General features: G+C 44.0%; 1 protein-coding gene across 1 annotated transcript in view; it reads right to left on the bottom strand.

Annotated features, from left to right (window-relative positions):
- NLK (nemo like kinase) overlaps window positions 1-17,039 on the bottom strand; it is a 1,424,501-nt gene extending 1,407,462 nt beyond the window's left edge. Inside the window, exon 1 of the mRNA XM_085649870.1 lies at window positions 15,257-17,039. Within this exon, the coding sequence (XP_085505996.1) occupies window positions 15,257-15,681 (425 nt within the window). The 5' untranslated portion in view covers window positions 15,682-17,039. The remainder of the gene's footprint in view (window positions 1-15,256) is intronic.
- Between the last annotated feature and the right edge of the window lie 1,485 nt (window positions 17,040-18,524).

Raw genomic sequence — 18,524 nt, 5'->3', positions numbered from 1 at the left:
TCCCGAAATCGGCGGTGGACCCGAGTTGCTGAGTGTCAGACGACATCGCAAGCGCAAAGGGATTCACTCCGGTGGGGAGCCTGGTTGTACTTTGCGGTGAAGGAGTGCAGAGGATTTGGGCAGTTTCCGATTTTCTCCAACTGCCCGTAGATCCCGTGAGTACACATTTGTGTTTCAATGTATACAGCGCCATGTCTGCAGACGCCTTGAGAAGCAGGGAGGAGGCAGCCATCGGTGTGTTCGATGACTCACCGGCTGGTGGGTCAAACATCATAAATCAAACAGTTGAGCACATCAGTGGAACTCCTAACCCACGTGAAATCTTTAAACGTCTGGAAAAGTTGATGAAGGCTGAACAAGCCAAATGGTGGGAGCATCGCTCCTTGAATCGTTATTTAGAGGTGGGGCACATCCCTCGGGGGCTTCGAATAATGATGGCACCAAGCTATGAGCAACCTGACCCTAACATGCTTAATGAATGGGCGGAGTGTAACCTGGAGTCATCGCGCAAGTTGGTGGTTATTTTGGTCAAATATGCGGAGAGTGATCGCGCAGCACTGCAGACCCAGATTGACATTGTTGAGAATGAAATCCGTGCTTTGGATTCCTCTGTTGACTGTGTCAAATTCAGGGAGGAGATGGTCTTTCGTCTTCGCAAAGAGGAGGAAATAATCAAAAAACGCAAGGCGTTTAAATTTCAACGCGACAAAATTGATTATCAAGAAGGTCGGATTTTCACCTTTGCTAGGAAGTTCGATGCCATCAAAACTTCCAAACCACCTCCAATGCAAGTGTCATCTGAGCCAGGCTCAAGTGCTAATCAAGTACATCAAGGGGCATCTTCAATCTCTGACCTGAGCTCAGTACCTGACAGTGAGTCTGACAGTGAGCGCCATAGTAATTTAATGCGTTTGGGGTTTACCAAACATTCCCTAGCGCAAGAGGTGGACTGCTTGCGACAAGAACGGCGCGAAACTTTGAGACCAAGACGCCAAAACTCCAACAGTGTAAAAGAATCAACCAAAAGCGCAGAGCGCGCCGGCAAGCAGCCTCCAAGCGCCAAGCCAAAAAGAAATTACAACAGAAAATGGAAGAAACAGTAGATGGGCAACATTTGGAAGGGGTAGGAAGCAGCTCCATATCTGTTCTAAATCTCACAGATATTCAATTGAGCCAAGCCGACATCAAAATCCTCCATTTGGGCCTGTCTTACAGTCCAGTCAGCAATTTCAGTTATTCCAAGACACGAATAGATCTATACAAGTTTATTCGCAAGCTGAAATTGCAGAAGTACTTTCGGCTTAATCCTCCAGCACCACGACCCCAACCTCTGCCTATGGCTACACAATTTCATGGACTTAGAGCCAGTGATTTTCAATTGCTGCAAGATCTACAACAACTGCATACTGAAGACTCCAGCTCCAGCCGTATTAATGATGAATTGATTCCTAACGTGTCAGGCCTTACAAAATTTAAGTCCAAATCAACGTTTTCTCCTTTGATGCTGCATGATAATCTAGACATTTTTCACGAATTATCTATAGCGGGCATGACAAAACTTTATGCATCCACGCTTCGTGAAAAAACGCAACACACCGCACAGAATACCTGGTATATCCAGTTGGTTAAAAAACTGCAGGCAAACAACATCATTATCCGCCAATCAGACAAAGGCGGCAATGTGGTACTTTGGCCTCGTCAACTTTATCTAGATGAAGCCCACAGCCAGCTTAATGATCCTCTTTGTTATAAACGGTGTGAGGCAGCTGCAATGAGGAAAGCACAGAATGACTTCTATGCACGTTTGGTCGCTTGGAGAAGTACCGGACTTTTGAGTCAGGATGAATTCAAGTACCTCAAGAACGAGCATCCAATCACCCCGGTGATTTATTTCATCCCAAAAGTACACAAGGACCCCGTCAAGCCTCCTGACAGGCCTATCATCTCAGCCTGTGGGGGGTTATTGGAAAACACATCTGTGTACATTGACAATTTCTTGCAGGAACATGTTCAAACCCCACCGTCATTTGTGCAGGACACAGGTGATTTTCTAAGAAAAATCGCAGACACCCCTTGGGACTCTACGTGTTGGTTGATTACACTTGATGTAACAGCGTTGTATACCAGCATACATCATTCTGATGGCTTGAAAGCAATTGTTCATTATCTGGGGAATAGACCCATCATGCTAGCCAATCATAATAAGATGTTACTTGATATGATTTCATTTTGCTTGTACAACAACTTCTTTATGTTTGGTAACCAATACTTCCAACAGGTCAGGGGTGTAGCCATGGGGGCCTGTTTTTCTCCCAGCTATGCCTGTTTGCACATGGGCTGCTGGGAGGAGCAGGTCCTCTTTGGCCAACACCATGACACTTTTTCCAAACATGTAATTGTATGGCTCCGCTATATCGATGACATCTTTTTGATATGGCAGGGTACCAAACAGGCAGCCCTTGATTTCATTAGTGCACTTAACATCAACACTCTTAACCTCCGCTTTACGTCCAACATAAGCCAGGAGTCGGTGTGCTTCCTAGATGTAGAGATCGTGGCCAGCAATGACCAGTTAATAACGCGACTATTTAGGAAGCCCACTGCGGGTAATACAGTGTTGCATGCCTCAAGTCACCATCCGGCACATCTCATACGCAGCATACCCTATGGGGAGATGTTGCGTATAAGGCGTATTTGCAGCACTGACCTAGAATGTGTTAAAGCTCAACAAGCTAGCAAAGCACGTTTTATGCAAAGGGGCTATACTGTTGCTATGGTTGATAGTGCAATTCAAAAAGCCAATCGCATCCCTAGGAGTGAGGCCTTAAAGAAGTCTGTGCCTATCGAAACGAGCTTACCTACTAATCAACCGATCAGATTAATTGTGACCTATAATCGTCAACATCAGGCTCTACGCAAAATACTTAAGAAAAATTGGAGCCTCGTTTGTAATGACCCTGTCATTGGGGACCTGATGTCAGCTAGTCCGGTCATTACATTCAGAAAAGCCCGTTCGATGAAGGATGTGCTAGTTAAATCCAGTCCTGAAAGTGCTGCGACTAAAACATGGTTGCAGACGAGCAAGGGCTTCAAACGCTGTTCTAGCTGCAAAGCGTGCAGGCATGGGGCCAATAAGATGGAATATTGCATTCCGTTCTGTGACATCCCTCGCCCCATCAATAAATTCCTTACCTGCAGGACTGAATTTGTGGTGTATGTGCTGGAGTGTCCGTGTGGCCTGCAATATGTTGGCAGTACCAAATTGCAGGTCCACAAGCGGATACTCCAGCACATACGGGCCATCAATGGCAGTGATCCCACATATCCTGTTGCACGCCTTTTCAAGGAGTGCCATGACAACAAAAGTGAACTCCTTAGGTTCTTTGTCATTGACTCTGTGCCCCCGTTGAGACGAGGAGGCAATCGTGAGGCCCTTCTCCGTGCGCTAGAAGCCCACTATATTCTCGAACTGGACTCTAAGACCCCTGTGGGTCTTAACGCTAGTGAAGATTTCTTCACCTGTCTGTAATCATACCATTTTCATCAACTCTTTCCATCAGTTTTAAAGATGCCTATATCTATTGTTCCATTGATGTATAGCCTCCATACCTTTTTAGTATGCAGAAAGAATTATAATTTTTGTAACATTACTTTATATTATATTAAGAATGTTTTTAATATAGCACTATTTTTTGCACTTTGTATACTATGCATTATCTTGATTGGCGCTTTGATATAGTCATGCTAGTGTTCATCTATGATGGTTATTTGTATCATATATGCTCACTGACTACGAACATGATGAGGACTTTACCCACTTGGGTCTTATTTGCACATATTGCGTATTTTGCACAGCTTATTTCGTTGTTGCATATGTAGGTGTTCAGTTTGTTTATATATAAAACATTTAAGGTTTGTTTTAAACTGCCACTGCCCGTTGGTTCTACCTTAGATTTAGATCGCACCTTATATTTGTGCTTTCTTTGTTTTTATGGATTGTTTTACCAACTGTCTATCAATGTTCGTTACTGTGAGAAGTTGGCCTGATGTATGATGTCACTAGTTATAGTGTACACCTTATATCAGTCCAAATACCCTTATGGTGATTGGTTGTAAAGTCAACCTTATAGACCAGCTATCCTAGTGGTAGCATGGACAAGAGCAGTCTTAGGCTAAACTCTGAATGGCATGTGAAGCCAGCTGTGATACCATATATAATCCCTTGAATACCAAATGAAAGGACACCACAACAGATATATATATAAAATAAAGTGTATTTATTCTAAGCAAACCCTCAGCACTCTTTATGAGTTTAGAGGTAAGTACAACACAGTCTTATTAATGCATACAGTAAGTCACACAGGTAAGTAATACAGTTAGGCCCTAGGGGCCACGCAAACCATATACTAAATAAGTGGTATAAGAACCACTGTCACGGAAATAGAATAGGCCTAGGCCTAGGGAATCGCTGGGGCTACACTACACTAGCGTTAGTTAGGAAGTGGGAGGCCCACGGGATTCGTGTGCAGAGTGGAAACACTCACGCGTAATGCGTAAAAGTCAATAGCAATGTTACAGTTTAGAAATAGATAGATTTAGGACACTTCCGGAATAGCTAGGAAGTTGAGACTTGAAAACTAGACACTAGGATAGTCACTATCCTGATGAGCACCGGAGTACCCAAGTTACCTAGCCACCAGGCTGCGGGTGCATAGGGGTGAAGATGCGTCGTTTTCGTCGTCGACTCCTATGGATGCCTGAAGAAAGATGCCGACAGGCAGTCAGGGAAGAGTGTCCGGTGGATCCCAAGGCTGGGATCAAGAAGAGAAGAAACCTGCAAGCAGAAGGGACAGAGTCAAGGTCACTAGCCAGTGACCACGTGGAACCAGGAAGGAACCAGGCGATGTCGTGAAGATTGCAGGTGAAGGTGAAGCTTGTCGCTGCAGCCAGGAGGACCAGGAAGCGTCGAGGACGACCAGGACCAGGAGGCGAGCTGTCCCACGAAGGCTCTTGCTGTCGGCGGCGTCGAAGTTGGACTAGGACTCACCAAGCCTTGGCAAGCGGAACCCACGAAGAACAAAGGACTTGCTTCTGGTGCAGACCAGGAAGGTCTGGGGTGCTTCTTCTTTGCAGAGAAGCGGGGGCCAGTCTGGAGGAGCCAAACCAGCGCAGAAGATTTCAGGGAGCGCCGTCACAAAGGCCACTAGCCAGCGGGCAAGCAACCGGACAGACGCGGCAAGCAGGAAAATGCTGAAGGGCCCCACGCAGGACTCGTGGAGTGTGGGGGGGCTGGTCTTCGGTGCAGATGGTGCTTGGGGTTGGGGCTTCTCAATCCCCGGCGCACAACTTCGAGGGTACCTCAGAAGCTGCGCTGTAAGTTACTAGCCACTTTTCCCAGGTAGCCGGTCCCACGTCGCTCGTCGCCTCCACGGATCTCAGCTCTGCTGCAGATGTGGATGAGGGTCGGAGAAGTCTGGAAATCAAGGCTCTGGTCGGGCTCTGCAGTCGGTTCCTCGTCGAACGTTTCACAAAGCAAAGGGTAGTCTCTTGATGGTGCCTGTTTGCACAGGGTAGCCACTCCTTGGCTACAAGGGAGATTCTTCAGTCTTCTTCTTTCGTCGAATGTCGAAGGTCCAGAGTTTCTGTTCAGTTTTGCAGGTTCAGGATAATCTAAAGTCTTGAGGCCCAACTCCCACTCTTATACTAATCTGGGGGGCTGGGATACCTGCTAGGTCACGCCTTATGGGTGGGACCTGGGAGGGGGTGGTTACACCCACTTCCCTTTGTCCAGTTTCGCGCCAGAGCTGGGGCTGGAGTGCCCCAGCGCCGGTTTGAACTGGACTATGCAAGGAACACCTTGTGTGCCCCAGGCATGTCTCATTCCTTTCAGCCCACCTTGCCCCAATACACTAAAGGCTGTCTGGGGAGGTGCTAGCACCTCCCCAAGCAGGAAACCTATTGTCCAGGCCTCCCTGGCTGGGATCACTCCCAGCAGCAGGAGGTCAGACTTGTGTCTGTGGCAGCAGCATCCATTTTGTGATGCTGAGGCTTTGGTTAGAGATAAACAGCAAAGTAGGATTTTAACATGTCTCTCCCTCTAGAAGGGAGGGATAATATCCTCATCACCAGAAATGGTATGGGGGTATTATTCCAAAGTGTTAGACACCTTACACGACATGTTTTGATAAAGCCAAACCATAGTTACCATAACCGTTTAAGATTATAAGGCACTTTAAGAGTATATTGTAGGCTATATCATAGAACAGCTATAAGGACATGGTTCCGAAAGCTGCAGACAGGCTCAGCTCATGCTAGAGCACCATCTCACATGTTACCAAGCACTCTGCCTCCAGGATTGTTAAGGCCTGCCATAGGAGTGACTGATAGGTACACATGTGTCTATATATAAGGGTAGATATAGGCATACTATATCTAAGCAAGGGGTGATTACACGACCTTGCCCCAGCTGAGTGATCAGCCAGTTGTGTCTGATTGGAAGGCCAGACCAGGGGTGGCATAATACATGCTGCAGCCCCTGGGAGGCCTAGGGTACACCTATGCCCTGGGTACCTAGGGTACACTGTACAGGGTCCAATAAGGTGATCCTTACCAATTGGGAATGTACCTAGGGTACATGGAGTCTATTTTAAAGAGAGAGCAGACAGCCCGAGACCCTGAATGGCAGGATCTCAGGCCAACTAAGTCGAAAAACCAGCTAGACACTAGGCAAAAAGTTGGGGGTAACCATAGTCAGATATCCACCTTCCTACAGTTACTTTTAGGTATTTTACTATAAGTGAACTACAAATATGTATATATATTCTTTCCAATATATTTCTTCCATGTCTATCACGCCATTTATGCGTTAGCCAATCATGTACGTTACACACTTTGCACTTGCACTTTAAATTGCTCCTGCTCAGCCTCGGCGTCATGTGATCAAGGCATTTCGTAGGCTGAAACGCGTCATGCAGCCATTGCTGTAAAACGAAAATAAATTATTTTTCTGACTTGCATCCTGGGTCAGCTTTCGTCTGTTCCTGTTTTCCCTAAGATTTCTGGTGCACAGGAGCACTCTTGACGAAATACTTCGTTATATATATATATATATATATATATACACACACACACATACACACTTTTTTCCCACTGAAAATAACACAGGTGAAAGTGATGTCATAGATGAAAAAGTTAGTTAACACATTTAAAAACAAAAAAACAAAAAAACAAAAAAAAAAAATTGAAGTAGCTAACTTGCCCCTGCCAAGCACAGTGTTGTAAGATGTCACAATGATGTCATAGAACTTGTTGTGACTGATGTAATATGGGAGGTAATGATACGTGAATGGCGAGGGAGCAAGTTGCAGTTACATCTGTTAACTACAATTGGTGAATTTCAGTCTTTTTATAGTTTAAAATTTACATTTTAGCTGACATTCTCACCGAGCTAGGTCACGGTAACATTGTTTTTTTCAGTGAATTTCTAGTTTTTCTTTTTTTTTTTTAACAGTGAAATCTTATTACCATACTTTACTAGGCTCGGCACCATGTGCAGCCTTTGTCCATGCACAGGGTTGGGTTGGCCGCTGAGAGCAGACAACCCCCACTTTTCCTCCCCTGCCCCTCACGTCCTTCGACTGTGCAGCAAACCTCCCACGGGCGTAAAACCCATGTTGTACATGGCCATTGGCCCCTGGAGCTTCGGTCAACACCCCACAGGCAGCCAAGACCCCACTGCTGGCCAATCTCCATGGTCTTGCAATGCCCCACCCTTTTTTTTGCAGTACTACAGCTATATTACAATGCTGAGTCCTGCAGTAGTATCGAGGTGAAGCTGATGTTTTATTTGCCACGGGGAGGCGGGGTGTACATCTGGGACTCCTTCCACAAGGACCAGAGTAACACTACCCTGCCCCCTTATGCCTTATTTTTAGATCTCGCCTAGCGTTGCAGCGCGCATGCGCTGCACGCTCTGCGAGGCTTGTAATCGATACAATTTTAGAAGTGGAGTGTAGACTGACTTTTTTTTTCCATTGGCTTGCGTCATTGTGCATGCAAAACGCTGGCTTTCCATTGTACATGTGGCTTTTTAGTCCCTCCTTGTTGCCGCCCTGTCTCTTTTTGGCCCCACCCACCCGAACTGGATCGTTTACTGGCAAAGTTACATGGTCTCCTTTATAAGTCTGTAAGCACTCTTTCATTTTCAGCGCGGTCTGCTTCTGCCGCGCTTGTTAATTTTTTTCACCGTGGTCCGCTTCGGCCGCGCTTGTTTATTTACTTAATTATTTAGTAGGCATGGTTCCCCTTATCGGTAAACTCCAGGTGCCCCTGATGCCCTGTATTGTGTCGGTATCGTGTTCAGCCCAAGCAGAGTGCAGCAGCCCAATGGGACTACACTGTATGCATCAGAATTTTTGTACGTAGATGAATTGGCGCTTTGCGTTAAACCAATTTTTTAATGCATAGGAGCAGTCTTCTCTACCATTTTCGTGGCCCTTATAAAACATGAGGTTTCACCTGACAAATGTTTTTAAACATCAGTTCTCAATACACGTGACTACTATATTTGGGCTTCACCACTCAATTTCTAATGTAATTATTTCAATTTACATGCAAGGTTATTTGAGCTCCCTGTAAACCGGAGTGGCCGTCCGTGAACGTGCGGTCTTGCACGGCCTGCAGTAGGGAACGTTTTCCACCATAGGAGCTCGACTCGACAGCCCTTCCAGGGCGGAGAGGCAAGGGCGACCCCATGCTGCCACTGCCAAACGCCCTGCAATCAGCTCGGTTGAGAAATTCCAAAGCCCTCTCTTGTTACAATATCCTGCCCAAGTACATACTGCGTTCAGAATGTAGCAGCCTCCCGAAACCCGTATCTGTTAAAGCATACTTCCAGCAAAGACATAACTATCACCAGTGCAACAAGTACAGTGGCACAGACACCTAGGGGAGTAAGGGACCAACTGCATTCCAATTATGGATCTCCTTCTACAGAATACACACTAGTGTGCCATCAACAGCGACACTCAGTTGAGCCAGCTACAACACAGATCAGCAATCAGTGTCTCAAGAACATAACTATTATTAAATGTTATTACCTAACAGTTTGAGCAGGCAGACAATACGGCGCTTTACATTTTCTCTTACTCCTTCATCCCCCCCACCATCGACCTTCACTGTTACACTCCCCCATCAGGACTCTGTGAAATATCCCACATGGGCAATTTGGGGCCGCTGAGTTTGTTCTCCACCGACAGCAGCATCTTAAGGATGATTAGACTGAATGCAGCCTCGCCAAGCGCCTCAACCACTGAGAACAGAAATATATAAATCGCTTAAAAATGAGGGTCCAGCTTTAATTACCACCTTGTTGCTTGTTGTAGACACGCATTTACTATTTATGTATGATGTTTTACTATACGAGGATAAAAAAAGAGCTAAAGCAGTCTCTAGGCCAGATTCTATTGGCATTATTTTATCTATTTAAATAACAATGCCTTTAAGTTATCTTATAAGGTCCCACAGGCGAGACCTATTGGCTATGCCGATGCTTGTTTTCTATGTCACATGGACAGAGTTATAAAACGGTGCCCACAACTTTCTCTTGAAGTTGGGGTAAGCTAATCAAAACGTGTTTTTTGACTTCACAGTAGAACCGCGCCAGCCAATCATCGTGTTTTCAGCTTGAGGTACTCTGCGGAAGTATACACACACCTTTATAAGCCACAAATACGAAGGCAGAGTGATTTATAAATGTCACCTGAAGATGGCTTTGTGGGACCAGATTACACGTTACTCTGTCTGTATTTTCAAATTACATGACTGGCTGACTGTAGTACTCTTTAGAAAGATTTCGAACATTTAAATGTTAACTGTTGAATATTCATTGTTTTTGAGACTTCAGATTTCTGCCAATGTTTTGAGAGGTGTGTTTTTGTTGGGGATAATTCATTAATAATCAAGATGTGCTTTAAATCATCAATTAACCTTTTTATTTCTTGAGGTACGGTAAATATCCTCAAAATTAATTCAGGACCGTAAATTACAGAAAATAATTCATTTGCCATGTCGGAATCCAAATCCTGGTATACGGTTCAAACTTCGGTTCATTGAAGTGTTTATGGTTGTCTTCCATATTCTATTGGAGATTTTGGAAAACAGACCCTCCCCCAAGATAAAACTGCACAACAAAAATTACTTAAAGGCATCTGCGACTCACACCATTTAGGACTAAGCAAGTACACCCTTCCAGTGCCGTGAACGGTCACTGGGACAGAGAGCGCGGCAGGGATCCACCCAAATGTAAAATGGCTGTCAAAACATGAGAGGAATCAGCTGTTTTTGGTGGACTCCCATTGCACCTATCTGAAGCTAACTCCTGTGGTTCAACAACTGCCATTGAATTCTCTGTTAGCCAGCTGCCCCAGGCGAATATTATCTAAATATTCTTCAAGATTCTTGTATTTATTTGTCAGAATGCTTAGAGATGTGTACCACGGTACAATTATATTTCAACATCACAATGAAGGTCTTCAGCAGCACCGACCCGAAAAAGGCCACTTCAGATGGTACTCCTAATTGGAAATATTCAGAATAAAACAATGTTTTTCACAGGTAACACACTCCCTGGGTCCATAATTTAGTCTCACTGTTTGGTACACTATTAAAGAGCACACTGCCTTCTCACAATCAACGGCCATCCTCTTACAGACATACACACAAGAGGTTCGAGAGATGCAGGTTTTCTTTAAAGCAAGCCGCAATCCACACAGAAAGTAGATGCATGTCTACGTGCACTTTATAAATATAGATGGTGGCGCAGAGAACGAGGTGGGTTGATAGGGTTAGGTGATGGCAACCCTTATAAATATAGATGGTGGTGCAGAGAACGAGGTGGGTTGATAGGGTTAGGTGATGGCAACTTGCTGAGAAATGGCCAGTTGCTGAATGAGAGCAGTTATCCTTTCCTATGGCTGCACCGTTCTCTTCCTGTTGCTGCACCACTGACACCAGGGATAAAACTATCATTAGACTAGCAGGTACAGTGCTACCTAGGCAAAGGAGACTGATTGACCACTCTAGCCAAATTACTGCATTCTTTTACTATCAAAATGTGAGGTGGAGATGCTCAGTTACCTAGCTTGGATTAGGGATAATGGCACTCATGTTATGCCAACAGTCTTTGCTAAAATAGCACCCTCGGCGGAGAGAAAGTTGGCGCCCTTGCTGATAGTAGTGAATTAAATGAGGCATCAGGGGGTCCCTTTTGTGTTCACTAGTCAGTACCTAGAAGAGCAGCAACTGGCCCCGGAACACCAACATCCCCAGACCTAAATAACCCATTGCTTAACTGCCTCACGCAAATCATGGTTTTGTTGCTGTAAGGAAGGGGGCTAAGGAGGTGCTACAAACATCGCCCCCCGTATGATAATGAAGGACTTAAGCCACTTTAAACTGGCAAATCAGACAGAAACGAACAGTCAGTGACAAGGCTGGAGCAAGATGAGAAGGGCGCTGCTGTTGGCATAACCTTAATGTACACAGCTCCCTGCGCCCCTCAAAAAATGTGTGGCTAGGGCCCAGCTCGCCTATGCTAAAGACCGGCCCTGTATGCCGGCGACTGTCGCAACACAAAGACGGTAACACAAACAAACAGCATTTGTGCATGCATTAGTATATCAGAGCTTTGCCAATGCGTGTTAATTCTAGCATCTCTTCACCAAGCAGAGAGAAAAATACTCTCAAAGAGAGTTTAAATGAGATTGCACATAAGACGTACTTTGTAAGTTCGTAAAGGCATCAAACATTAAAAATATGCATTTGGTGTATTGTGAATTTCATCAATATAAATTTATGCTGCAAATTATGAATTAGCCGTTAGGTTTTTCTTTTGCATTTTGGCCTTCTGGAATTTAAGTTCTACTATGGAATGAGGCGTGTTGAACAGGATCAGTCACATGCATGCTGCTAAAATGAAGCACCTTTGTTTTACTACTACTATTCCTGCTATCGGAGATCGGGCATGGATCTTACAAGGGCCTAAGAGTCACGGAAAACCGAATAAAAAATTATTTATATTTGTCCAACGGTAACAACAGGGGAACTGAACTGTAGGCCAGCGTTCCAATTCGACACCTGGCTGGTTATACAAGTGTGGAGGAATATTTATCCTGAAAATTAAACATTACTATTATGGATCTTAGAAAGCTGAACTGACCTGTCACCATTATGCTTCGGGAACCATGCCTTATAACAATATGAATGTATTAATAACTGGAATAATGACAGCAATTATCATGCCTTAAAGGTAACCTGCCTAAGTCAAGTTAAATGAGGTCATTTTCACACTGATGGACTTAACACCTGTTAAACATGCCTCATCCCTCTATGAGGTCAAAGCTTTTAACATGATTATAGATTCAGGATACCTATGATGAGGTTAATGTCTTTGAATATAACTGCATTTAATAGAAAATAAACACTTGTGAGGGAACATACAACTCTCCGGAAGGAAGAGAGATGATCTGAGCGCTCTGTCTTTATAAGTATTATTGGAAAGATCTTTCTAGAAGAGTTCTACTTCAGACTGCTTACATCATTCTGCTGAACATCCAGGAACAATGTCAGCAGAAGATGCTGCAATTACCGAAGTGCACTGAGCTGAATTGGTTATTGGCAATTGAGAGGGAGAGCACTCCTTGACACAAGGCTCTCCTCCGACATAGTTTACGAAGCGTCTCGAAAAAAAGCACACAATGGCTGACCAAGTCTCAGCACATCAATCTCTGTTGCTAATTATGTAAGTGTCCTGTGCTTCTACTCCCGGCACCTGCCGTCGTTGAGTGCCACTGTAACGAAAAGATACTTGGGGATGGAAGGAGCACCAGAAAAATAGAGAAGAAACTTCATCACACAAATCCGATCCCAGCCCACATTCTGTGACAGACTGTTTTGCTGTCGGCAACCATGCCGTTATTGTGATTTTCGTCATATACCGAATGCGAGCTGGAATCAGATTTGTGTTCCCCTCATTTGGGACTCCAACACTTGAGATAACCTTTCCAACTTGACACCAGGATTTACTGTGAGATTTCCACATACTTATTAAGCATTTGCGTTGGGATCTGACTCACTTTCTCTTTATGCACCAGAATACCCGAGCAACAATCCTGTATTATATTAGGACTTATTGTGAACATCCGACTTTATTTATTAAGGCCTGCTAAAGTTCCATCTCTATAAAGGAACGAAACGCGTTGGCTGAGTGCTGGTTTTAACACATGTTTTTGAATAAAGAAGATTTACAGACTTAATTTGGTCTCCTGAATATTTTTCTGGTGCTCCTTGCATCTCCAAGTATTGTTTACGAAGCGTGCTGGGAGAGCTTTGGTACTGCCATGAATGCAGCGCAAAAATAAGATTACAGAGCAGTAAAAGTGGAAGTGCTTTGTGTGGAAACGTTTAAAGGGCTGGCGTAAGTACTTTATCAATAGCATGCTAGCTTTTTATTTTAAGTTTGTGCTTAGGCCAATTGCCCTTAAGTAGGGCCAGTTTTCTGACTTGGTCTACAGGAAATATTGGTATTAACCCCTCAGGTTAATACCAACAACACTAGCTGAAAAAGTAGAACCTATTAGGCCAAGTCAAGACCATGTTGACGTGCTAAATTGCTTCATCCTGCGGTCAGCTTTTCTGTAAACTTTGTTCATTGAGATCTTCACCAAGTCAAGATGACCTCATGGATACCTGCAGGGTATAGTTGTCTTATCATCCCACAGGACCTCTTCAAGCTCCAAAAAAGTAACCAAGTTTGAACACGGAAATACTCACTGGAACCAACAGCTACAACTTATTGGGTAGAGGTATAGGACAGCTTCTTAACTCATCAAGCTCACTTCTTTATCCACCAGACAACCAGTCCGTAAGCAGGGTTTTTTTTCTCTAAACATATAACTGAGTGTGAAGATAGAAATTTTCTTTAGGCTAAACTACCATCTATGATACTACTCTGGGTTCCTGTAAGTCAAATCAATTTGGATCGTAGAAGGAACATCAGACATATTTCGAGCACTTTCCGTTGACCATCAATCTAATTTCCCTTCTGGTTTTTTTTTCCAAAAGAGGTTTTAACATTGGTTTCTTTTTAACTCCTCATCATATTTCCTTGGTATCTGCTTTACAGTTTTATGGAAGGTATCTCTATTAACTTACTATTTGGTGTGCTTTATTTTGTGACATCCCCACACCACCATCCACCTCACATTTTCACCAAGTATCCTTCTTCTGTTCAAGGCAATGGATTACAAGTAAGCCATAGTTTGGCCATCAGGAGAGGTCTATAGCAATCACAATTACTATGGGTCCTATTATCCCCATAATCTGTAAGTGACTTTCCCTGCAGCTTATTCACACCCTAAGCAACCAATGCATGACAGAATTAAAAGAGTTCTATGATAGGTGCTAAAGAAATACCCAATTAAAAAAGATATCACTAAGAGGTTTAGCTGAAAGCCAGTCGTAGATGTTTCCCAGATAGCAAATTCCGATTGCTGTAGCTAATCAAGAGCAGGAGAGGTCTTTCTTTTTTTAAAGGTGCAAGTACAAGAGAAGCAATATCTGAAGGCCTGCTAGATCAGTAATAGTTGAAACCTTAATAACGATGTTAAGAAACAATATAAATTAAACTGTTTGAATTTATAAGTGGTCTAATGATGCATATCTGCCTACTTCCAAGCCTTTTTAAAATTCAGTATGGCTTTGACCTCCATCGCAAGGTTCAAAGAAAAACTTTTATCATTCATCTTTACTGACATCCAACCTCACATTTACAGCATTAAAGGAATATCAAATATCCAAACAACTGAGCAAGAACATGCCACATTAAGCAATGACCTTCACTGCAGGTCAACACACAAGGCAGTCATCAAGTGGTTGGAACAAATCATAGAACCATGCTATCTACAGTTAAATGTAATCACTGCTCTCAGCTGAGTCATATTGAGAAAAATGTATTTTTGCTATAACACCATTGCTACTTATATGAAATTTGACAAGCTACCTCTTCCGAAGGGTCCATAATTTTGTGTAATCAATAAAAAATGCAAACTGTCATTAACTCCTCATTCCACATGGGCATATTTTAACTGTACACATTTAAGACACATACATCTAATTCAGAAAGCAATCCTTTTAAGTGACTTGGAAACTACTTCAAGAAAACAACTAATAATTTAATAACTGAAATCCAAATACTCACCAGACTACACCAAAAGCACCATAACCAATGGGTCTGTCCGGCTCAATATCCAGTTGCTGGGAGTGATGCGTGTGCTGATGATGGTGTGTTTTGACTGCTGCGGCTGCTGCCTGTACCTGAGCTGGAGCTGCTGCAGATAGTCCAGGGGCTTGACCTGGTGCTGGCGATGGAAAGTACGCCTGCTGCTGCCCTGGGTTCAACATAGCGGCAGCAGCAGCTGCAGCTGCTGCCGCTGCAGCTGATGTGTGGTGCTGCACTGGGTGCACCACCGCTGCTGAGCCAGGGTGCAGGTGATGCGGAAGGTGGTGGTGCAGGTGTGGGGGAGGAAGGTGAGGGAGGTGGTGATGGTGATGGTGGTGACCAGACGCACCCCCATTGTATGCTGCCATCATGTTTAAATGGGCGACTGTGCCACAAAGGGACATTTAACAGAAAAAAACAAAACACCTTCCCTCCCAGGGTTACCCGGTCATTCGGCTACAAAATATGCTAGACACCTGCATTTAAAAACTCAAATACACACATTTCAAAAAGCTTATGGGTGAAGCTGGCACAGCTCAAAAATTGCATTTTTTGCATTCAAATTAAACCACCCACTCATCTCCCACCCCCCTTACGCAGCTGAAGAGCTGCTAAAACGCCATACTTTAAGTTTTTCCCATCACTTTTGGACATCAAATGATAGTGTTCCCCCTGTGAAATAACCAACAAGTACAAAACGATCCACCCCTGCCATCCCCAAGTTCCAAATCTCCTTTCTTCAAGCACAATAGTTTTAAGATATATTCCACTTATAAAGTATAGTAATTTCTAAATATTCTACAAGACTCTTGAATTAATTTTACAGACTGGTAAGATATGTCCTATGGTACGATTCTATTTCCACATCACAATAATTATATATATTACAGGGAGTTTTCATGTGTATTATTTTACTCTATATTCTATATTACAGTACCTACTTCCAGTATTCTATATTATTTAACTTAGTCTTAATGTATTATGTATTCTAAGGGGAGTTTATACCAATTCTTCAAAGCTTTTATATTGAATTTGTTAGTCTAATTATGAGTTCCGTGCTTCCGACTACTAGCCTATAGACCCCTTGTCTTTTTTGCCCCAAATTAGTTAAAAAACGTAAGGTCCCACTACACAGTTAAAAACATGCGATTCGGAAAGGTTGTGGACGGTTCAAGATAGCACCCGCTAAGACTCCAAATAAATGTTACCAAATAAATCATTATCATATTTGGCACTTAATGTATCTGCGGTAGTGACTACCTGATTATACTACAAGACAGCAATTAAAAACAGAGGATTAAGAAAAAATGGGTCGTGGGGGCGCAATCCTTCTAGAGCTCCAGGGCGTTTTTTGTTTCTTGGTGGCTGGCTGTCAAAAATTGAGAAACAAAATTTAAATAAAAAATGCTGCGACCGAAAGAGCTACCAGTTGGCTTGTCTTCAGGCAGGTTAAGCCAGCGCCGCCGCTGTCATCAACGGTCCCTGCGCGAGATAAGACCCCCCTCGCGCACTCCTGCCGGATACAAGGATCAAACGGCCGGCACGCGCAACTCAACTCTGTAGCCCAGCATCTCATTGGAGGCGGAGGTTTCAGAGGCCGTAGGATTTGCCTGGGCTTCCATCCGTCAAGTAAGAAGGGCGGGTAGATGCGCCGGTCCCAATATTGATCGAGCTTAGACCCGACCAATCGCAACCAGTACGCAGGAACGTGCCTCCCTCTATCAACCCACACTGTTGTGTGGCTGAAGAAGGGCGGAGAAACGAAGGGGCATCCACCAATAAGGAAATCAGATTTGGGGTGAATCGAGATCACCGTGGTATTGGCACTTGAACAGTACCAATAGGAAGACAGGAGTCAGAAAACAGTGGTTGTTGTGACCGGTGGATAATGAAGAAGAAAGGAACGGACGAATGGGAGTTGAGCGATACGGGCCAAAGGGCAGGACGCTAGTCCAATGGTCTGGAAGTAAGCAAGTGCGATGACTGCAGGATAACCTTTTGCTCTTATCCAATTGAATGGCAGAGAAGGCGGGCTCTCTGTCAGTTGTCATCACTGTCAGTGTAGACATTGACCAAGGTGTTGGAACTCAGTCCCTCATCTATATCCATGCCTGTCATTGTCAAGACTCAGGCTGGCAGTCTCTGCCACCTGCTGTACGAGGGAGAGAACTCTTTGGGGTGAATCTGCTATTAGAATAGGAAGTTATAGACTGTTCCGCGCCAGGTGCAATAACTGCACATGGACAGAAAATACTTGCCATCATTTCTCGTTACTTGCAGAGCTGGACTTGACAATAGGCTGGGACAGATTGCTTTGTGTAAATACTCTGATAACGGCGAGAGGTGGGTAATACATTACTGTTAATGTGTATACTTAAAATACACCACGGGGGGCAACGTGCACAGGAAATAACAGGAGAGAAAACGTCTCTATGTGTAATTGACTTAAATGGCACAATGGGCTTCCATTTCACGTAAAATAACCCCAATGAACGCTGGGCGTACTATTTAACGTGCGTATATAGTATCAGACAAGATCCCGTAAGTAGACGAATGTGGTAGAACTCTTAACGTGTGTGTCAAAAGAGCGCACATGCATGTCTAGTTGGCAGAGAGCTGTCTGCCGTCACTTTTTTTGCCACTGCTCGCGTACAAATAGGTGTATGTTGACCACGAAGATAGCTTCTTATAGGAGCGTGCAGGGTACACGATCCCTTGCTGAAACCTCTACACACAGTGTCCAGTCAGTTGCATCTCTAGAGAGAAGCCAGATGTTGCCTGTGCCCCACCAACACAGCTATTGAATTTGCTAGGAGCCGACATATAAAACAAGCATTGACAAAGCCAATAAGCCTGGTGTTGTCCGCCAGCCTTCTGAACATTATTGTTATGTTTTGTCAAGTGTTTTTTGGAAAACTTTATTGTTTGGGAATATGCCAGGCCCTCATCATTCTAAACAAAATATAAATAATTTGCTACAGACAAAATAGGTTTATTTGGTCTCAAAATAAACACATATTGTAGGAGAGTAGGATCTGCCTCTTATGTTGCCCCCACTTTTTTTCTGATGTTTTCACTGGTTTCTGGCTATAGTCTGGCTGGGACCCTGCTAATCAGGGCCCCAGCCTCTCTGTTCTCTCTAAACAACCTGGAGTGCATATTAGGTGCACTAGTAATTGGATACTGTGGTGCCTTATGAATCCCTAGTATATGGTACCTTAGGTACCAAGGGCATAGGTACTTCACA

Source organism: Triturus cristatus, chromosome 3_2, assembly GCF_964204655.1.
Source record: "Triturus cristatus chromosome 3_2, aTriCri1.1, whole genome shotgun sequence".
Lineage (NCBI taxonomy): Eukaryota > Metazoa > Chordata > Amphibia > Caudata > Salamandridae > Triturus > Triturus cristatus.
Note: the sequence above shows the minus strand (reverse complement) of the source record. Positions and strands in the feature narration are given on the sequence as shown.